Source organism: Corvus hawaiiensis, chromosome 22, assembly GCF_020740725.1.
Source record: "Corvus hawaiiensis isolate bCorHaw1 chromosome 22, bCorHaw1.pri.cur, whole genome shotgun sequence".
NCBI classification, from domain to species: domain Eukaryota; kingdom Metazoa; phylum Chordata; class Aves; order Passeriformes; family Corvidae; genus Corvus; species Corvus hawaiiensis.
In genome coordinates, this window is record NC_063234.1 from 2,491,478 (window position 1) to 2,514,250 (window position 22,773).

The window sequence follows — 22,773 nt, forward strand, 5'->3', positions numbered from 1 at the left end:
CAAAAACAGCATTTAATGCAGCCCAGCTGGTTGTGCACAAGGTTTGTTTTGACTTGCACAGCAAATCCAGCATTTATTTTGAGACTTTTGAGGAACAAATGGTATCAGACATTCAAAAAAGCTTTGGGTGTATTCCCAGAAAAGAGATGCCACTGTCCCATGAGAAGTGTCAAACCCCACACAATTCCAAGCACGTAGCTGTGTATTCCCAATTTCATATCCTCCCCAGTCAAAGGGCAAAGCGACAAATCCAACTTTACAAAAAGATTTTATTGAAAGGATTGAAAAATATTTTGTTTCTCAACAATACTTAAAGTTTTCAATGTGTTAACAATATGTAACAGGATTTTTCGTCTTTTAAAAATTCAGTACACTGCTTTATTCCCTACTACAGTTGGTAACAACTTCTTCAATTTCTACCAGAGGATAACTTTTTTTTTTTTTAAAAAAAAAAAACCAAAACCAAATTAATTTCCCAGCTTTCATTTTGGCCCTTTGTAGATGAAAGGATTTGCAGGTACCAGTGACTTACAAACCCTTTTATTAAAAACTCCTAATCAGCAAACCCCTTTTAGCACAGTTTAACCAAGTTATTCTGAATAAGCTACATCAGCAAAATGAGGTTTTATTGCCAATAAAGTGAGGTGCATTTCAGCTTTTTTCTGGTTCAACTCCCCCCCTCCTGGAGCAGTTAAAATGCACAACTCCAGGGCTGCCCCAGCCTCACTCTCCTGCAGTTTGCAACTTAAAAGCCTTGAAAAGGGACTTTGTACACTCAGATAAACTTTGTGATGTATTAACACAGCCCGGGCTGTGCTCAGGCAGAAAGCAGCTGGGACAGGGAGAATCAAGGCAGCTTTTGGAGGAAAAGCCAGGACTGAAGTCACTGAGCGACTGCCCTGCCTTAGCCAGGGGCTGCAGCTCTGCCTGGGCTGATCAGCCACCCAGAAAATGGCTTTTATCAGCAGGAATTTTGTACAAGCAAAGCTGCAGCAGCCTCAGAGCCAGCAATGCAATTGCAGCAGGTGATAAATTGGAAGAATAAATTTCAAGCCAACCCCTAATGTAGATCTAAAGTAGTTCAGTACACTTTGATTACAGATTTCATGACCTGTGCACTCTGAAAATTAAAAGTTCAGCAATTTAATCAAGAATAGCTTTAGTATTATAAAAAGCATAAATAAAAAGTGCTGAATATAGTTTTATCTTTAAAAAAATACTAGATAAGGCTCATAAATCATTTCACCTCTGCAAAATGATTTCCACTCCCCAGTGTGCCTAGAACTGCTCACTCTCCACTCATCCACACGTTTCTCTAGACACCATACACTGTTCCTTCTCTCAATTATTGCATGTTTAAATAAAATAGTTTCAAAGCAAAAAGCCTGACACTTCTCTAGTTCAAAAAGTAACCAGTTATCAAATAACTGAGTACTCCACTTAGGAAACCCGTAAGCAGCTTCAAAACAGTGATAAAACAATTACTACGGATTCAAGTGAAAGAGAAATCCCAAAAGCTCTCTGGATATTCTCCAAGATATCCCAAAATCTGTCTGTTTTTGACCAAATCAAACCAATATTCTATTTTACAAAATGTACAAACCAAGTATTAATTTATATGAACACACTTTCATTGTGATTTGAATCGTTAACCCAAGAGTTTGCTTCTCTTTTCTGGAAAAGTGCTCTCACCTGCATTTCATGGACTCAGCCCAGGGCAGCATCCAAAAGGGATGAGACATTATTGAAACCACCAGAGGACAACAGGTCAGGCAGAGTTTGGAAATGAACCCATTTCCTATTTCCACTTTGGACCACAGAAACAACGTTAAGACAATCATGGAAAAAGTTCAGCAGAGACTCTCACTCCATTCCCAAAGAAAACCCACCTCAATCAGTAAATTCATCCCTTGGCAAGAATCTGCCACGGGCATTTAACAGCTCCTGTCCCTTCCTTTCGTGACCAACGCAGCAAGACTTGAAAATGCTGAAGTTTGGATAAGATGATCATGACACTGCACCACAGAGAACATAAATGTAAACATTATCCTTGGGTTTGCTATTTTGCAGTTAAAGTACAGTACAAACCCTTTTTTTCCCCCCCAACCAGTTCTTTTGTTGGGTGTTTTTTTTTTTTTTTTTGTTGTTGTTCTTTCATAAAAGCACACACAATAAAATATGTACAGAGAGAAGTTAGAAACGTTTGAAAGCATCTTAAAAAAAGTAAATATGAGACTTAGAATATCTTGAGTGTGCTGAAGGCACCATTGCTACTCCACTGGGAATGTGTCCTCTCATTGCTCCAGCCCACCAATGCAGAATCCCATCCTGGATTACTCAGCACCAAGAGTTGGAACGTATCCATGGAAGTTGAGGGCATTCAGGATCTAGAACAGGGTGTTTTCTTCAGGACAACAGTGGAACTAGAATACAGTAGCAACTGAAGTCCAGATTCTTCTTGAACGCTTGGAGAATTATTATTATTTTTTTTTTAAACATGATAGTCTCTAATGCTACCATTTATCCCAGGGAATCCAACAAAAATAATAGGAAAAACCAACACACGGATGATTCCCACCAAGAGGAAGTGCAGAGCTATGAATCAGCTCAGCTACAAACCCACAGACACCTGTAATAATTAATGCTCATCCCTGTGGTTTGTGGGCAATTCCACAGTGCTGACAGCCAAGGGTCAGCCACTGCTCAAATGGGCACGAGAGAGAAATGTATATATAAAAAATATATACTTATTATTAATTCCATCTATTAATAAAAAACATCCTTTGTGGGTGTTTCTTCAGTGTGTCACATTTGCAAGTAAGAAAGTATTTTCTGGGCAAGGTGTATTTAAGATAACAAAGAGGAGCTTTTTTTTTTTTTTTTTTTTTTTTAAGAAATCATCTCAGAGCCTTTCTATTCCTAGCAGTGTTAAATGGAGTTACAAACCGAAAGAGGAGATTTTAATGCCACTTTTCTGCTGCCACTTTTCCCTGGTGTAGCTACATTCAGCCTACCATGGAACTGGTAAGTTAGAGGTTACAATCAAATCTGCAGATGTGGTTGTTGGTAGCAGTCAGGAACAATCCACTCTCAGACTGCTCATTTGGAAGGAAATTCACACTGGATTAGAACCATCAGAGCCTTCCACTCCTACTCTTGGTATTTTAGACAGAAAGGAACACAACCCTCTCCAGCCACAGGATCTGAGGGATAGAAACCACAACCACAAGGCAGGTCCAGGGCGGTGCCCACACCAAGAGCTCCAAAATCCAAGCAGAGAGGAGGGGATACTGCCACATTCCAGTGCCCCAGTCGTGCTGGATGTGGACACTCAGAACTCTTCTTCTTCCACGGCGAAGTTGTTCTGCTTCTTGCGGACGTTCCAGTGCAGGCACTCGGCCAGGCTCTCGAACCAGTCGCTCACGGGGTCCCGGAAGCAGATGGAGGGGAGGGGGTAGCAAGAGGTAGTGATGCTGATACTGCAACAGCACGGGACAGTCAGACAGCACACAGCAACCTGAACAAACCCCAGCCTGCTCCCCAAACCCCAGCCTGCTCCCCAAACCCCAGCCTGCTCCCCACCCAGCACAGCACTGATTCACCAACGCTGCCGAACAACAGCTCTGCATGATCAGTGATCGAAGCTAAAGCTGAACTCAGCTGAGCTGTAAACAACGAGCAGCTGCTCTGGGGACACTTTGTGTGACACTTCTGTGAGCCCCTCCATGGCACCCTGCAGCCTCTGGCTGGGCTTCACATCACCCACACAGGGACAAAGGAAACCCAAAGCACCACCTTGGCCTTTCAGTTGCAACAGGCCTAAGGATTCCAGAGTGTAACCATGGGCCAAACCCTGGGTTTGAATCTTCACTGGGCTCCTCAACTACTTCTAGAGATGATTCCAGCTCAGAGGAAATAAAACTTTTCAGGATGGAGGCTTACACCAGCTGTACATTTTCCTTCATGGCAACTTGTGTGGGCCAAGAGGAAAAAGGGCATCCTGAATAACAAATCTGCCAATCTCCTTCCCACAGCTGCCTTTAGTCACCTCCACCACCACATACTGAACACAGAACTGAGGGACTTCACACCCTTCTGCTCACTCAAAGCCAGAGCAAGTGACCACAACCACTCCCAGTTAACCCAGTTTAAACCACATGGAGTTTTCCAGCAGCTCTGCTCACAGGCAGCTCCTGTTGGTTTATACCTCCCAAAACTCCTAGGATTCATCTTGAAGCTAAAATTTACAGAGTTTTCTAAAGATATGCCCATCTTCCTTGCCAAGCACGCAATGTTTACAGAGTCTGAACATTTCACTTGCTTTTATGGGAAGATCTAAAGAACTCAAGCTAGAAATGAAATCCTTTTAGTGCAGTTTGTGCTCTAGGAGGTGTTAGGGTTTATAGAAGCTTGTTTCTTCACTGCCAAAACTCCTTTTGGCAGATGTTAGAGAGTGAGGGAGCTGCATGAATCAGGATTTTCTATACTTAGAGATAATACAATCAGAAAAAAGGCTTGACCTGTCTCCATGGCATATTTCCTGCCTCTTCCTTCCATCAAACGAAACCCACGCTGTGTTCCTGGCATCTGGGGAGAGCATAATCTGAAAAACAGGAATGAGCTGAACTTGAGGTCCAAAACTCAAGAGCAAGGAACAAACACCTCCTCCATCCTCCCTCTGAGCGCAGAGCTGAGTCTTTGTAACTCCACAGCTGCACTGGAATTCCTCATCTGTTCATGGCAGCAGTGCAGTAACACCACTCAAGCTCCAAACCTTCATTTTTTGTTGATAAACATATATTTTTCTAGATGTAATAAATCCCCTTTTTATAAGTACAAGGTCATAACCCACACAGACCTTCCAGTTCCAGCCAGTTCATGCTTTAATTCAGTTAATTTAGTTTAATTCAGGAGCTGATTTAGCTTCTCTTTCAAGAAAAATTAAAAAGTTGATCCAGAAAAATAGATTTTAATACATGACGACTCCAAAGCTGTCAAATTTAGGAAGTTTTGCTCCTATTTAACATACATTCCTATTAAAAGAATTAACTACCACTGGCCAGTAACACCCACTGACATGAAAGTAAGCGTGGGCTGAGAGCAGTGCCATGAATAAACATTCAATTTATGCTGTAAAACAGGAACAAAAAGTCCAGAACACACTCATTTTCAATGCTAATCTTCTAACTTTTCTAGGAGCCCTTCCAAATCAGCTTTCTTCCTACTTAAGCAGGCTTGTAACAGAGACAAAAGGAGAAAGGAGCTCTTCCCTGCACAAGAATATTTGTTCAAAATGCACATTATCTAAGTCTATTTTATATCCAGGTGTTAAATACCCCTTTTTTTTCCTGCAAGACAACATTAACAAAAGCTAAATACTGAATTGCAGATAATGCTACCAATACATACTTAAACTCTGCAATATTTCTGCATGAAAGGAGAATTTTTGATTCCCTTCAGCACTGATCGTTTACAGGCACTTTAGCCAAGATTATGTAACATTTTTCAGCATGCAAATGTAGGAATTCCCATTTTGTAGAACGTTACAGAGCTACAAGCCAGTAGGAAAAGTGTAAAGTATTCCACTGGTGGGGAAATTCTTCTAAAGAAAGCCACATTCTTGAATCAGACTTGGTCTGAACCTGCTCCAAGTGGGAGCAAGCAGGAGACACACGGCACTTCCCACCCTCCTCATATTCCCGTGGCCACTCCAGAAGTTTTTAATTCACAAGGAGAAATAAAATGACAGAAGCCAACCTTGAGTTCCACTCCAGCAGGAACCACAATGGGTCTGAAGGACAGGGAGTGGGGGCAGATGGGGGTGATCATGATAGCAGGGACGTTGGGGTGGATCATGGAGGCTCCGGCTGCGGCGGCGTACGCGGTGCTGCCGGTCGGCGTGGACACGATCACCCCTGGGGACAGCAAACAGGCACTGCCATCAGCACTGAATAACCAGGGATTGCTCTGGGAGACACCAAGAAACCCCACTCCCACCCCAGGGACAGCAAACAGGCACTGCCATCAGCACTGAATAACCAGGGATTGCTCTGGGAGACACCAAGAAACCCCACTCTCACCCCAGGGACAGCAATCAGGCACTGCCATCAGCACTGAATAACCAGGGATTGCTCTGGGAGACACCAAGAAACCCCACTCTCACCCCAGGGACAGCAATCAGGCACTGCCATCAGCATCAACAACCAGGGATTGTTCTGGGAGACACCAAGAAACCCCACTGCCAGGAAAGTGAACCTCTCCACTTGGATTTCACAGCTCAACTGCAGCCCAACACACACCAAGTGAGAAACTCCCCTCTGACCCTGCCACGTGGTTTCAGAAGTTGCACAAAATTCTGCATCTTGAGTTACACAATTTTGTAATAATGACTTTCATTTTTTTTCTTTAGGGTAAGAGCTTTAAAGATTGACTCCTGTTGTTCATGAGTGGAGATTGTTTGCCTTCAGCAAATTCCAGATATCCAGGCCAATCTCTTGTGAGCTACTTCTTGCCCTTAGCCTGAAATATAATACCCCAAAAGAGAGCTACTTGCCCTCACAAGCCCATGAACAAAATCTTTCAGCACCTTAAAGCTTCACTGGGGGAATAAACAGACCTACTCTTTGCACACTCATGTATGCTGTCAGCAGTGAACTGAGGCTCTGTTTCCATGAGAGAAAACCCTGCAGGAAAACACAGCAGCCGGCCCCTGAGCTGGGAAAGCTCCAGCAGCACTCACCATCTCCTTGCACCGTGGTTATCAGGTGCCCATCCAGAAACACATCCACGTTGGACAGGTAGGAGGAAGGGCCACGATCCACCACAACTTCATTGAGGACCTGCCACGACACCAAACATTACCCCAGTCTGCTGCTGCTGCCTTGGCAACGAAATAAATGTCAAAACAAAGCAGTTTTTCCAGATCTTCTAAATATTTGTGCTGATTTAGTACCTGCAAATTAAACTCTTTACACTTCCGTCCTATCACGTGCCAGCTGAATTTCTGAGATGTTAAGAATTATTTCCAGGAGTTGGTCACTAACAATGTGCAAAGTTTTTCTTCTCATTTATAAAAATGTTTGGTGTATCTCACTTTAGAACTACTACTTTGTCTTCAAAATAGAAGGAAGGTTGGGCTCCATCTTGCAGATATTTTCCAGCCTAAACAGTTCTGTGAAATTACAATCAGCATTTCTGAGTGCACAAATACATGCAGCAATTCCTCAGCATGCAGAGCACATTGTGAGTTGCAGCAGCAAGGACCAGCCCTGCACTGCTGGGGGGGAGTTTTCATAAAACAAATACGAAGTTACAAACTATCCTGGTTCTTGTTGCTTGCTTTGCCCTCTGACCTGATATTGCATAATTTGCTTGCCCACTTCTTTCTCCAGGTTTGCAGACACGACTCCATTTTCCTCTATCCCATTCTGGACTGTTGTTTTCTCCCTGGGCTCCTTCACCACCTTCACCTTGAGCCTGCTCCGGAGAACAAGAGCTGCATTGCCTGGAGAGGAAACACAGGGGAAAACACACAAAAATGAAAAGCTGGCACAGGAAATAAACCCCAGCAATGACAGCACTCTCTATGAAATGCCATCCATCTATTCCTGAGCTTTCAACATTCCCAGTTTCATTCCCAGCATAACTGGCTACACTTGGCTGAAGCTCAAAACTAATTTTTAGCAGCAATGAGCAAAAATCAAAGGCAAATTTCAAGCCAGTCCCTTCCCACTTTTCTTATGATGTACAAAGAAAATTTAAATTCTGTATAGACGTGATTCAGATTGGAAAACACTGCTGGGCTCATGTGATCTTCAGTAAGACAAAAGCTAAGCTTAAAGAAAATTAAAGCATTAGAAACATGTATTAAAAGACAACATTCTGGTAATGTGAGAGTTTTATACATCTTTTCCAGAATCTACTTTGGATGCAACTCAAATAACCTCATATTCAAGGGACAAAGAACTTATTTCCTCAAATATTTTATTTGCCTGACTTCTCAGTGCTTAAACACTGCACTTGATTTCTATGTTTAGCTGTCATTTAGCGTAAATTCTACATTATTTTATACTTATTTACTCCACAAAGTTATTTCTTAGCCCTTTTCCTTTGCAGAGCAGTACAGAGAGCAGCACTGGATGGGTCAATGCAATGCAAAACTTCTGTTAAATTAAGATATATTTCTGTTCATTTAAGATTTCTGTTCACTTCAGATACATTTCTCAAATTTCAAATCTTAAGGGCCAACCTAAAAGAGTTGATTAAGAAAAAGTAACAAACAAACACCACACCTCGTCCCCTTAAATTTACCTTCTATAACCTGAGTGACTTGGGACTGAAAATTCTCAAAATTAAATGGAGTAAGAAATCCAAGGGATCCCAGATGAAAAGCCATAACTGGAGGTACACTACCCTATCAATAAAGAAAAGAGTTTTAAAGCTACTCAGTCAAAGCAATTCATACTTCAACTAATTGCCTGTAAATATTGTGACTACTGATGAAACTTCAACTGTGCTTAATAAAAACAACACATTTGACATTATTTTCACAAGGTAAAACAGGCTGGATAAAAAAGAAGGGACGAAGAACAAAAGACAAATGCTGAACTCAGCAACAAAGGGGGAAAAAATGCACTTTTAAATACTTCCAAAAGAAAAGTTTCTCGGTCTATTTCCCATAAGAACCAACCTGGAAAAGTGAAGAAGCATAAAGTAAGGTCCCATCTCCTCCCAGGCATATGATAAAGTCTATCTGATTGGAGATATCATCATAGTCTAGGAGCAACATTGAAATAGAAAGTTTTGAATTAAATTGTATCCACAATCTTAATTTCCTAACAAAAAACAGGAAGAAAAATTACATTTGCAGCATGCAAACATTCCCTCACAAATACACAAAAACCACAACTAAGATGTAACGACAACTGTGTGCAAAAGACACCAAAGTTTTACAAACTTGACCCAACAGCTAAGAAAACACCAAGACAAAACCAAAAAACCACTCCAACTGTCCTTTCAAGAAATCATTTCCATACCTTCTCTGAAGGTGCAAAATTTCTTCTTCACTGGTCCGAAATTCTCATCATTAGCTATAGCAGGGTCTTCCAGTACTTTTTTTTCTACATACACTATCATATTGTTTTCCTGAAGAGAGAGGAAATAAGCTTGTGAGTGACCTCCTAACAACACACTTGACTCTCTCCATAATTTCCACTAATTTAAGACACATAAATAGTATTTTACAGCAGTGTTCTGCACCTGCTGGGTGTTTGTAATGTGTGGTCTGATCCTCATGAGAATTTTGCAGCATGCACAGACTATTTAATAAATTAAAGCTTGGAATACAGATTACATGAGACATTGTTGTGTTTGCTCAAGGCTTAAGGGTTTAAGCTTTTTATATCCCACTCCTGTAATTTAGAACTGCAAACAGAATGGAAGTTTTTACTTTAATAGTTCTAGTTTTAAGCTGCATACTGATCTTAAGCCCCGCAACAAATTTTAGTACATGCAGTGGGTGTAAAAATTTGTTTGCACAGCACAGTTCTGTACAGAATCAACAGCTGGAGAGAGCTGAGGTATAATTTGTATTTTCTCACCTCAGTCAGGTACACACAGAGCTCTTTGAAGGGCTGCAGCAGACTGGCATCACGGATCTTCTTAATCACAAGGACACTCTTGGGGGGTTTGTTCCATGTCAACCGCTGGCTTGCTGGATCCTGAATGTGCCTAGGGGATAAAAAGCCCCAAACATCACCACATTTTGTTGTGACACCTTTCTGATCTGGTAAAAAAAGTATGGAGGGCACACAGCCCTACACAGCAGGCAGGGGAAGGCAGTAATTCATATTGCAATGATGTTTGTCCTTCACTACGTGCAGGTGATAACCAACAGCTGCTAATTCTGGTACCTGGCCCTATGAACGACCTGTGCCAACAGGGACCTGAACAGAAGCACCACAAAAACTCTCAGATCAACTTCTGACTGACACCACAAGGCTGATTTCCTCTTGTTTTAGTGCTGACTCAAAAGGAGAAACACTCAGTTAGAGGATCTGAAAAAGCCACAACATAATTTTTGCCCCATCCAATACTCTAAGTCCAACAGCTTAATGTAAATTTAAAATTCATTTTATTTCAGTGCTAACATTTGAGATACAAATACAGCACAAACTAAAGGCAAATGCAGGACTTTAGTATCAATAATGCTGACAAGAACTAGAGATTGCAGCACTGAATAAACCCAGAACTAGCACCAACTTCATTCAAACAAAAGCCAGTCTGCCTCTTTCAGCTGTACTCACCAATTCCATGCAGTTCTACTGAATGAAAAATTATTCATAACTTGCTTTAAGATCTTCATGTTTCCTTCCAGGACTCAGTCAATTGCAACAGCTCCAAATAAAACAAAAGGCTGAGGCTTTTTCACTTATTACTAACTGCAACCTCAGAAGAATACATTTTTCTCTGAAAAATGTTTTTTCTTCTATTGAAGATTTCAGTCAGCTCTGATAAAAGGTTTTGAGGCTTTACAGAAAAATCCTGCAGTAAGACTTGTATTCCAGATCTTCAAGGCAAGATTTCATAATGAAAATTCCATTTCAAAAAAAAAAAAAAAAACCACCAAAACAGGTATTTGATTTTCCCTTCTCTCAAGAGGCCACTGATCCTTTTTTCACTGAGTAGTCATTCAATCCTTCTGCTCATCAAAAAACAGGTTTGCAAGCTCTAGAGCTGCTGGTTGTACTGAGACACCCAACCTTCCCTAACTTAAGCCTGCACATAAAAATGACAATTTTCTGTTAAAAAAAAAAAAAAAAAAAAAAAAAAAAAAAAAAAAATCCCTCCAGTGAGGAGAGTTTAACAAAATTAAACTATCCACAGCAGAGGAGAAAAAAAAAATCAACAAGGTCTTGCTTGTTTTTAGAAGCCACAAAACCTCGTGTGTAGTAAAAGTAATTTACAGTTTGCTTTTCCCTTCAGCAGCCTAAGGGCAGCTCTGCTCCCAGCCCTGCCTGCCCAAGCTTTGCCCTGGCACAATCCCATCCCTGTCCTTATATCCCTGTCCTGGGCCAGCCCCTGGGAGGAGCAATGACCCAGGTCAGGTGGGTAAACACAACCTGGGCTGGCTTTCAGCTGCACTGCAGCACCCGGGGAGAATGAGGAAGTTCTGAGTTACCAAAGGGAGGGATTTGTGTCACACTTTCCCAGGAAAGGGGTGGATGTCACCGGGAATATTACTGTCTACGGAGGTAGAGATTTAGGCAAATAAATATTGACTGCAATATCTTATATTTAACTGCAAGAGCAAGGAAATAAAACTTTTTTAAAGGGGCAAAAATCACAGAATGGTTTGGGTTGGAAGGGCCTTAAAGCCCAGCCAGTCCCACCTTCCACTGCCCCAGGGTGTTCCAAGCCCCATCCAGCCTGGCCTTGGACAATTTCAGGGATGGGGCAGCCACAGCTTCTCTGTGCCAGGGCCCCCCAAAAATAGGGAGCACTGCCTTGGTTAAACCCTGAAATTCCTCACCTGGCCAAGTCAAGACCCCATTTATTAAGTATGTAACACCTGGTGTAGAAAGCACCACTTTATGCCACCCAACCTACAAAATTGAAATGTTTATTTGCCCACTAAGCAGAAACCAGCCTTATTTCCACCATTTATCAACAGTCTAAAAGCAAACTTGCCTTAACTGAAAGTACCACAGATCAAACACAAAAATTGAAAGTACAAATTCAAACACCGTCACCAAGAGAGGGAGAAGGCTTCCCTCAGATTTCACAGCACACAGAACAGTTCTTCTTCCTCCCCTTGTGCTGCCCAGAAGACTCTTTGTTGGGTTGGAAATATGAGAGCTGCCATTTTAGACATCAAACTATGGACTGTAGACCACACCAACTTGGCAAAGCAGCCCCCAGGATGGCAATCAAGCAACATGAAAATCTTGAAATATCAGATAAAATACAAACAAGTGTTGATTAGGGGGTGAAAAAAGTGGAATCAGTGGAAAAGCAAACTGGTTTTCTTTCCCACAGAACGAGCACAATGCCACTGATGGGATGAGTACTCACATAATCGTTTTAGGATTCTGCAGCATGCAGGCCTTTGGTCCAAACGTGGTCACGGGGCATGGTCCATGCAAGGAGCGTGTTCTCCTGAATGCAGAGAAAATAATCAGTGAGTAAAAGAGATGTGATGACAAACTGGGTCTATCTGATGCTCAAACACCAAACCCTCCTTTGAAGCAGCTGCACAAAAGCAACGCAGGGCAAAGTGCATTTCTTAAACCTACGTGAGAGGTTCCCAGGCAGGGTAATCTTACAGATTAGCTCTCACATTTCCAATGCCTGCATCAGTTCCTAAGTGACACCAATTTCACTGCTGCAGGCACAAGAACAACACTTTTATTCTGTGTTTCTTGAAGCACTACATCTTATCTAGAAGCACACATTTTGAGAATGACTGAATCTGGTACAAATACAGCTAAAACAGCTCAGTGAGTGCTCCCACCCTCACTAAGGGCAGTAATGTACAGACATTGGGTTTCCCACTGTGTGCCTAGACAAGCACTTACAAGGAGTTCTCCAACACCTTCAGATGTTTTTGGCATGGTCAAGTCACAGCAATGTGTGTCTTGGTCATTTGAACACCCTTAATAAATTAATCAAACAAATTCTTCAGCTCTAAGGTACATGGAGATTTGTATCTGCAGCATCAGGCTGCAATTCTGAACAGGTTAAAAAAAATGCTACTTCTCCCCATTTATTTCTCTAATAAGATTTTTGTCTTCAAATAAACAGGAGCTCTGAGGTGTCATTTATCCTCAGAATTGAATCCCACCAGGACACAGGGTTACTCCTGGCTCTAGGATGAGATTATCTGGAGCAACTCAGAACTCTTCTGCCTCAGCTCCTCCAGCAAAGCTGGAGCTGGGAGCAAAACTTGCTCAAGTCATGGAACTGTTGAAGCATTATGTGACTGCTATTAGAATTATTCCATTAAAAAGAAGAGGGAAACATGCCTTTCCTGGGCTTAATTCAATCACCTATTGCTTGGCAGTAACAATCATCACTGCAGTGCCTTCCATTGTGTGTTACAAAGTAGCTCAGGCCAGCCTGATGACTCACTCCTAGAGCTAAAAAAACCCTCAGAAATCTAATAAAAATCAAAACCAGATCACAGGTTAAACAGATCTATATAATTAAGGAACGCCAGCACCATCTTATTTGTTCTATGCCTAATAAAATATGCGAGTCTAAGACTTGAATGCCAATAACAAAACCAGAATAATTTCTTTTCCATCTGTAAGTCCAGGCGTGACTAACCAAGTCAAATAAAAACATTGCTAAGTGTTTTACAAAGTTTACCTTACTTATAATAAACAGAAAAATGAGGAAGGACTGACATAACAAGAGATTAATGTGTGTGCCAATATGGGCAAAGGGATGATAAGTCTCTCTCCACTTGTGAACAACTACCCTTGGAATTAGGATAGTTAAATAACACTCTGGCAGCATCACCTCCCACTTCTTGCTCCACTCCAGCTTCTCCCAGGTAAGTGTAATTTTTGCCTTCTCACAACACAGGTCATTATTTGATGCCACTCCCAATAACTGGCCAAATTCTGTTCCCACCAAGGCATTAAATATCCACATCTGACCTTCATGACATTCCAACAAAGTTTCCCTTGCAAGCTCTAATTAGTAACTGGTGTAAATTTTCCCTGAGATTTCACTTGGTTTTATTAGTGCTCAATAAAGTGTTTGAGTGAACAGGATTTAAAGCCATTCGCAGTCAGGCTGCCTTTGCTAAGAATGAGCAGCAATGCCCTGCAAATTCTACGTCTTTTAGGGAAATCTACTTATCAGTTCCCAGCAGCTGGGCAGCTACCTCAAGCTGAACACCACAGAGGAAGCCTGAGAGCAGCACTTCCTGACAGCCTGCAAAATGCCTTGAGACAATTTAGCTCTGAAGTGAAGACAGCCAGTGAATGACTGCAGAGCATCCTAATGAAGGAAAGTCTCGGAAGCAATTACCCTGATTCAAACCCACAAGGGACAGAGCACTTCTGGTTGAAAAAGCAGCTGTTTAGCTAAAAAATAAATACACAAAAATTCAGACCACATGGTCTTCTATGCAGGTTGACTGAAAGGTTTAAGCAGAGAAGGGGAAAACCACCAGTTTTACAGCACAATTTAAACATCAAGTCTTATATATTGGCCATACACACGTCACCAGAGCTACAACAGAGCACAGCCACCAGAAAACACTTCCCAGAGCCATTGAATTCATTGAACTACACACAAAGAGCAAGTATTTTCCTAACCTTTCAAGGCTTTTAGCTTCCCTCCCTTCACCACAAAGCCGCCCCCTGAGATCTTCAGCCTCACCCGTATCTCCTCTTGCCTCCCAAGAACATTCCTACCAGCAAACTAGGAGCTCTGCACAGGAATTCCATCTGCTGAGCAGCTCCTCCGTGGCTCTGCCCGTGCTTTAGGGATGGTCACAGCACAAGGAAGGTGAAGTCCTGCTGTGCTTCCCACAAGATCAAGACACGGCGCTACCCCTGCCCGCTGTTCACTATTTACAGCGGGTCCAAAGATCACCAAATCAAAAGTTCTATCCACCCTGTCCACATGACAAGAGCCTTGCAATGAGATCAGAAATTTGGCTCAAAAAAAAGAATGGGTGGGTGTTTCTCACTGCTCTGAAACCGTCTGCAAACACAAACTCACTTTTTGCTGCCTCACACATAACCTAACACAGGTTTTTAACACACAGCACTAAAGTTCTGGCTGGAGCTTTTGTAAAAGTCTGAATTGTCTCTACTGTTGATTGATTGTTTTTTGGAGACTGTGAGCTCTGCAGAGACCTGTTTTGACAAGCCATGAGATTCTGTTTATGAGTCTGCTCATAGTCAACACCCTACCTTCAACTCCCCACCTTAGTTTTGAACCTTCTGAGGAGCATTTTAAGAATCCCTCATGGGCATATTTAAAAAACAAAATCTAGATAACTTCATATACTTTAGCAACAAGGGGAAAAAGCAGGGACCTTACCTGAATTCTTTGGTGCTTCCAAGGGCTGGTGAAGCTGACAAACTCCGTGACTTGGCTCGCCCCCGGCTCGTGCTGCCCCACTCCTCATCATCGTGACATGCTGAGCAGTGGTAGGCAGAGTCTGAGCTCCCATCAGCCTTGCTGGCACACAGCTTCTCCCGACTCATCTCCATCCTGGAACTGAAGGAACCTCAGCCAGAGAGAAATTCAATCCCTGGGATGGAGAGGGAGAGGGAAAATCTCAGTATTCGCAAAGGTAACAGAGCTTTCCTTTAAATTCGAATTACGTTTTTAGCTGGCTCCAAGAAAAACGAAAGCTTTGCTAAAACAACCCCTCTTCTCTCAGTAGATTATGTGCTGAACATCAAAAAATTACTGGAATTGTGCTAGACATGAAGAAATTCCTGGAATTGTCCAGAAGATGAGCATTGCTGCCGAGATGAGTCGGTGCTTTGAGCCATTTCCCTGCTTTTTTCAGCTCCCGCTCTGTGGTCAGCACTGCTGACCAAGGTGGAGTTTTCCCAGTGGTTTTTATAATTGTTTTTCAGCAATTAAAGTGCTTTAAAGTCCCTGCAAGAAAATCTGGAGGAGCATGCTACACGAAACACAGAGTTCACACTCACTGATAAACACATCCCCAAAGAATCTGAGCAACTGGGAAGTTCTGCAAGGTAATCAGAAAACCTTGGAATTAAAAATGACCAGTGTGTTCCAGATTGAGAAGAGGCTCAGTACAAAGCTGTTTCAAGACCAGCACAGATTCATGTCTTCAGTTACATAAGAGATAAAATTAATTTCTTTTGGATATTGAAAAGAAAGAAAAGCTTTAAATACGTGCCAAGGAATTAAGGCAAAGGAAAAACTATGAAGTCTCCTATTAGGTGATACATATATTCAGCAGATAAAATAGAATACTCTTAAGAGCAAAAAGAAAAAACCCTGTCAAATAATGCAACAGAAATAACCTTAGTAAGCCTCAGCTTTTGAAAAAAAAGAGGTTAATACCAAGCTGAGGAGAGACAAAAACAAGTTGGAGGACGATACCTAAGTTCTTAACTAATTTTTGACAAACTGGGGGGACGGTCCAAAACAAACAGGATAAAATAAGGACAAATGTGCAATATTTCAGTTCCACGAAAAACCAGCACAAATGAAAGATAAACAGCTGGTTAGAGCACAGCTTTGCAGAAGTAAAAAAAAACCCCAAAACCAAAACAAACCCCAAACTTGAAACAACTGCGGAAGTTCTACAGAGCTCGTGTGCAAGTTCTCGTCATTACTTGAAGTAAGCAGAGAAGAAATCTTATCAGAATAAAAATAGAAACCAACTTTCAGTGTATGAACAAACACTAAACTATAAACAAATAGTATCCAAGTGAGTGCAGCCCAGAGGAACGGCACATTCCTCAAGTCAGTTCATTCCAACATGGGGGGGGAAAAGTTGGTTCAGTAAAAATTTGCAGATGTTTTTCCAACGGTTTCATCGCTTTGGATGAACTTCCCACCTTACCCAGCAGAGAGAGGAACTAAACATTGCTGTAACCATTAAGATGGACTATGTCTCTGGGAAATCATCCCACAATGAGGATATCTGGGGGGAAAGTCCCCAGAGGATGGCAAACCCCACAGTTTCACCAGCACCCCAACTTGTAGACGACAAAACCACCAATAAAACGCAGCTGTAATTTTGGACTCATTACTAAATTAGACAGCACCGCCACCTAATCAAATTAGAAAGTACTTTTGCTCCTGCTGTAGCTTAGGCTTACCCAAGGAGAGCACCACTACAAAGAGGTGCAATTACTGCCAGCCATTAATAATTTATAGCATCCTGCCCTTGGAAAGGTATCAATGTTTACCTGGGGGTTACTCATTGCTGCGTCACCTGTGACCACAACTTGGGAAACAGCCATTGCAACAGACTTGCAATTTTGCCTAGCTAAGATTAGCAAAATGTACCTCTATTTTTAGACAGTTTAAGCTCATATATAAATTTTGTGCCCATTGGTTAAGTAAGGGAGGCAGAGAATAATAATTTATGTAATAAGCAAGATGCGTTTCCATGTGACTTTGACTGAAGAATGCTCATCTGACAGATGCTGACAGTAAAGAAAATCAGATTAGCACAAAACTGGGAGTAAGAAGTGTACAGACCTACTAAATACAGCCTAAGAACTTGATATTCCCTCCACGTAATACTTTCCAATTCAGGATGTTTTAACCACAGCTTACACCGTGTACTGTTTAATTAACATTCCCTCACAAGACCTTTATTGAATAAGCAGACTTGACATAAGATAAAACTACCACTGAACAGCTCCCAGGATTGGATCCAAAAAACTTTTAAGCACATGGTAACAAACGAATGAAAAGGCTGCTCTGTTTAAAATCATGTCCAAAAAAAAAAAAAAAACCACACAAGAAAAATAAGTATTTCAATGTCCAACACGGCAGAATAAAGAACAGCTGAGAAAGTGTCAACATCTAACAATAAATATCTGTGATGGTGACACAGCAGCCAGGTGGATCACCTGTCACACGTATCCAGCTCCAGTTTTATTGTAGTTTCCCATTTTCAATCTCACTGAACGTTCCCCTGACCCAGAACTTCCAAGGGCTTCATCAAACCACCTTTACACAACCCCATGACATCCCCAAAAGGAGCATAAGGCTGCAAATCACCAAGGGATTTAATTTTATTTTATAACGACCATGCTTGTAAGCTGTTATTTCGTAACAAACTTCTCCTGTCAAACGCCCTGCCCTAAATCATCCTGGTTAAAGGATTACTGCAGGGTCCGTCCCGACAAAGTCCTCACAGTATTTTAACCCACCTCCGAGTCTGCAGCATTTATACTGATTTCTTGGAAGTTGCATCAGTCATTCAAAGCTCCTTTTGTACTCTATTATCAACTTTCTCTTGAAGCATAAGAAGGCAGTGCTTTATCCAAAACTGGTACCCCTTGTCCCATTGCTACAAAGCACTGTGTGCTTGGTTGCTCTGCTCTGTGGAGCTTTTTTTTGGTTGTATTTGGCTGAAGAAAGCACTGCAGCAGAGGTTACACGCCTATGACTCCATCCCTAAGTCACTAAACCCCCTGTCACACACAAAACAGAAGGAACAACTCTATCACACAGACAAAGCTTGGTTTAGTTCAGAACTTCCTATTCCAGCGTGCCTGAAGAAAACCAAAACCCCTATTAAAACCCAGCAGTCTGACAGCAGTTGCAAATTTAGGTTTTGATTACACACCCAAATGCTATTTCCACCAAAAACCAGACAGTATGACCATCACGTGTCCACGGCCCAGGCAAAACAAGTCCATTTGTTAACCCTTCCTCTCCGGAACCCCACCACGCGTGGGGCACGAACCCCCCGAAGCCAGGGCCGGACCCTGGGGAGGCGAACAGCGGGGCCGGCCCGTTATCCCTGCGGGAAGCGTCCCGCCCCGCCGCTGCCCACGGACACCCCTCCAGGGTTTGCCGGAGCCACCCCGGAGCAACCGGGATGCGGGCACCTGGGACGGCAGCCCGAGCAGCCCCGGCGGGGACAGGGACAGGGGAGAGGACGCAGGGACGGGCACCGCGCTCGCGCACCGGGGACACACACGCGCGCACCGCTCCCCCCTCAGGGCCGCCCGTCCCGGCCGCGCTGCCCTCCGCGGCTCCCCGACTCACGGCGTCCCTCAGGGCCGAGCCCCGCGGCGGAGCTGGCGGCGCTGGCGGCGGCGGGCGCTGTGAGGGACGCGGGGCCGGCGGGCCCTGCGCGCCTCCATCGTCCCCTCCCCGCCGCCCCGCGCAGGCGCGGTACCGCCGCGGGCCCGGCGCGCAGGCGCGGGCGGTGCGGCTGCGCGGGGCCGCCTCCGGCCCGCGGGTTAATTAGCGCTAATTAGCGGTAATTAGCCACGGGTTCGGCGCCGGGATGCTAGGTGGGCTGTGGGTGTGTAGCGATCGCCTGAATGTCCGAGATCGCGTCGGGTTATATCGGCGTTAGAGGTGCCTATGGGGGACATGGCGCATCCCACACCTCCAGGCAGCCCACACCCCTCACCTGCAACCATCCCACACTTCCGACCTCCAGCCACCCCAGCCCTGCAGGAACCCCGCACTTCCGACCTCCAACCACCCCATCTCCCACCATCCCATCTCCCACCATTCCGCATCTCTCGCCTCCAACCATCCCACCTCCCCGACCCCCTCACCTCCCAGGGCAGGCACCCACTGCACCATGCCCTGCTCTCCATCTGCCTTTTGCCCTCCAGCTCACACCACGCCCTTTGCCAAGGGTGTGGCTGTTGGCACACGCTTCCCCTCGCACCCTGCTCCTATCTCCCTACAGTGCCTGTCACGAAATTTACCTTAATCTGGCCTTTCGTCATCGGCTAATTATCCTTTCTGATACAAAACTGTTTGACAGTGCACGCCACTTTGTGAGGATCACTCATTCTCAAGTACAGACATAAAGTGGTGAAATGTAAGAAACCCTTTCCCAGTCTGTACTTGAACTGGAAAAAAACCAAAAGGTTTTGGTACATTGATATCATCAGGAGTTTTGTCACAAACTTCAACAGAGGTGGGATCAAGCCCCTGGATGGATGCCAACAAGAAAACAATTCTTCAGTTACCAAACCCGTTGGGTTTTGTTATTTCAAAATTGCATCTTCTACCAATGCTACTTTAAAGAGGCCACACTCACATGAGGATCACTGGATAAATCACACCAGGATGAATCCACTCAGTAAGAGCAAGTTACACCATATGAGAATGTGGCAATTGGGGATTTTTTTTTTTTTTTTTTCTTCTTCTTCTTCCTTTATGTAGTAATTTGTTTTTGAGGAACCAGGGAGCTGTAAATAACTGATGGTCAGTAAAGGCTGAAAGAAACTTGAAAAAGAGGAAGCAGTTGCTGGATGTGGGAAAATACCACTGGCCATGTTACACCACTCTCGAAAGTACAGGATTTTGAGCCAAAATTTCTCTTTAGTCCTTCTTTCCAGAGGCCAGTGTGAAAGGAATTAAGGCAACAATACACAGCTCTGTGGGCTTAATGATACCTCAGAGCCTCAAATGTCTTTAATGTGCCAAGAGGGATTCTCAAACTGTAAAGGGACACCAGAACATGACACTAGGCAGGAATTCAGCTTTAGGGAGTCAAACATTGCCCTGAAACCTGAAGTGAAAAACCATCCCAGGAGAGATGCTTGCACATGGAGCCCCTGCCAGCCACCACTCACTGACCAAGGAAGAGGTTGCCTTCTGACTGGCTCTTGAGATGGATTTTTCCAAATTCAGCAGGGTGAAAGTGATAAATCCCCACTACAGCCACGACAATTTACATTGGCTGCTCAAAAATAAACATTTTAAGTGGCAGGTTGTTCTTCCCACAGCTCAGCGTCTTCCCTGCGGTTGCTCAATATTTTGTAAGAGGCCTGAACTCTGCAGCACGAGGAGCACTTATCCCTGGTAATTGGTGGAGATAAGACTGCTAAGCAGCTGAGCCTGTCCTATTTATAAAAGGGCTGCAGTTAAAACAGCAGCTCTGAGCTGGGCAAGTTCAGCAGCGACCTTGGGAGCTCTGCTTGGGTGTTGGGATGAGTGTCCCAGGCTGTGACAGCTCTTCCCTCTACAGACTGCAGTGACAGGAGAAACAGAAGAATTTTAGGTCCCTTTTGAGCTTGTTCTCCCTAACACTGTGACCAGAACACTGCAGCTCAGCAGTCTAAGCCAAGTTGTGCTTCCTTTCTCCCAGGGAAGAAAATAAAGAGAAATGTTGGCAGTAACTTGAGAAATGAGCATAAAAACATTCTGCCCTTTTTTTTTTTTTTTTTTTTTTTTTCCTATTGGGGCTCTCAGTTGCTAGAAACAACAAAAAAGAAGATAATTCCACAAAAATGCTGTTGTTTGACAACTTGCATAGATGTGCCTGATACAGAGAGGCTCTGTTCAGCCTCCACCTACACCCCAAACCCACCTCCAGCAGGAGGCATTTCCACTGAGCAGGAAGCAATTAGCAAATTGTCTCTATTAACATCTAACAGGGTTGAAGAACATAGCTCTTACCTCTCAACCTTCATTTCAAACAGCCTCTGATGACTCAGAATTCCTGAGGAATCATGAGAAATAAAAAGGTACCACAAAGCCTAAATTCTGATGGAGTTGGTGGCACGTGAATGTGACAAATAAATTATTTCTCAATGGTCACACACTGACACAAACACAGGGAAATGCTTTTCATTATTCAGGCTGATTACCAACACCTCCAATCGTTATGTAAATGTCATTGTCCCAATTTTGAGGCTGAACTACATTATTTGACTTGCACAAGGGTTAATAAATCTGAGATAAGCGATTGGGAATGTTGGCCTGATACCCAACCTCCATCCCCAGATCATCTTTGCCAGTGGCAGGGTAGGACTGAGAACTGCTGGCAGCCAGGAAAGGAAAGTTAGGTAAGAGAAGTGGAGAGATTTTGAAGAAATCCAACATGGAGATGAATATCATAATATGCAGCCAGGACTTACCTCCTGTCTTGAAGCGGGATGTGGAGGAGAGAGAGACCTGCAGAGAATGGGTTGTGGTGTTTGGGAGGTGCTCTGTGTCTTCCTGAGTGACTAACGGAGTCTGCTTTTCTGCCTTTAAAACAGATAAAACCAGTTACTTTCCTGTTTATCAATCTTGTCACGATTGTAATCTCCCTGGCACAGGAAATGTGTCGTTGCATGCACCCCAGAAGAGTTCTGAAGTGGATGGGTTTCCATTTGTACCTAAAAATAATTTATAAACTGGTCTACTTATCACACCATTTCACCGTTCCCAGGAAAACTGGTGATTCTTTTGAGTTCACAGCAGACCTCGATTCTTTTCAGGAAAGCAGCTTGATGAACTGGAAAATTTAAAAGCTTCTGGTTGCTTCAGTTTCCCAGATCCTTCTGCAAGCACAGTCCTGCAGTGCTGGATTTTAAACCAAGTTACCAGCAAGATGTGCAGCCCAGAGGAATGAATTCTGTTTTCTGTAGGATCCCTCTAAAGCCAAGCACCCCTTAAACCTTTACTAGGCAAAACTTTCACACTGGCAAAGTCAACATTGTCTGCAATTCTGAAGGGAACTGTGGGGAAAACATCTTGGTTTTCTATAAAATACCTTTATTTTGGGGAGGTCTGGGAATTGCAGTTGCTTCCTGCCCACAAGCTGCCAGTGCTTCCAGTATTTATGGCAGGAATGCAGGAGAGAGGTCAGAATTCCTCACAGAATTCCAGCTCTCAGTATTTCAAGGAAAAGGGCTTATTTGTATCACCTGGACTATCGTCAGAACACACCCCAACGCCATCACAAACTGCTCAAAGATACTGAAACTGCCACTCCAGCTACCAGTTGGCCCTTGATGCTGGGGGGACTGGTTATTCTGGGGCCTTTCCTTGCCAGAAGTCACCCAAGTCGAGTGAGCGAGATAAACACCGTGCTGTAAGAATGGAGGAAGTTAGGTCACCAGCTTCCATAACTGCCCAGACTTTGAAAATAACCTGAGGAGTGCCAACAAGAGTGAGATGGTTCCTCTGCACTGGATTCCTCTTTGTTACCACGTGTCACCAGGCACTGGCAGCTTCGGAATGGGCTGAAGTAGCAACAGGTGCAAGTTCAACAGGTGACAGGAAAAGTAAAATGGCCAAACCCTGTTTTTGTTACTGGCAAGGGAAAGAATTACCACTGCAGGC

General features: G+C 43.5%; 1 protein-coding gene across 6 annotated transcripts; it reads right to left on the minus strand.

The window, feature by feature from the left end:
- Positions 1-249: 249 nt before the first annotated feature.
- Positions 250-21,669, minus strand: NADK (NAD kinase). Of its 6 annotated transcripts, none has more exons than XM_048326278.1 (12): positions 21,582-21,669; positions 15,061-15,274; positions 12,073-12,156; positions 9,600-9,729; positions 9,036-9,144; positions 8,690-8,775; positions 8,311-8,413; positions 7,353-7,504; positions 6,740-6,839; positions 5,758-5,915; positions 4,521-4,603; positions 250-3,479 (listed from the first exon to the last, which is right to left on the minus strand). In XM_048326278.1, exons 2-12 carry the CDS (start codon positions 15,231-15,233, stop codon positions 3,332-3,334), a joined length of 1,326 nt encoding a protein of 441 aa, XP_048182235.1. In that variant the 5' UTR covers positions 15,234-15,274; positions 21,582-21,669; the 3' UTR covers positions 250-3,331. The 6 variants fall into 6 exon arrangements, with proteins under 6 accessions (XP_048182235.1, XP_048182236.1, XP_048182238.1 ...); XM_048326279.1 differs by lacking the exon at positions 21,582-21,669 and adding an exon at positions 18,739-18,835; XM_048326281.1 differs by lacking the exon at positions 21,582-21,669 and adding an exon at positions 18,679-18,755.
- Positions 21,670-22,773: the final 1,104 nt, after the last annotated feature.

Excerpts from the sequence above, each read along its gene's own strand:
- NADK (XM_048326278.1), bottom strand. The coding sequence starts at position 15,233 with ATGGAGATGAGTCGGGAGAAGCTGTGTGCCAGCAAGGCTGATGGGAGC. Across the intron at positions 12,157-15,060 it reads GGAAGCACCAAAGAATTCAG|GAGAACACGCTCCTTGCATG; the intron begins GTAAGGTCCCTG and ends CTCTGCATTCAG. Across the intron at positions 7,505-8,310 it reads AGTCACTCAGGTTATAGAAG|GCAATGCAGCTCTTGTTCTC; the intron begins GTAAATTTAAGG and ends TTTCCTCTCCAG.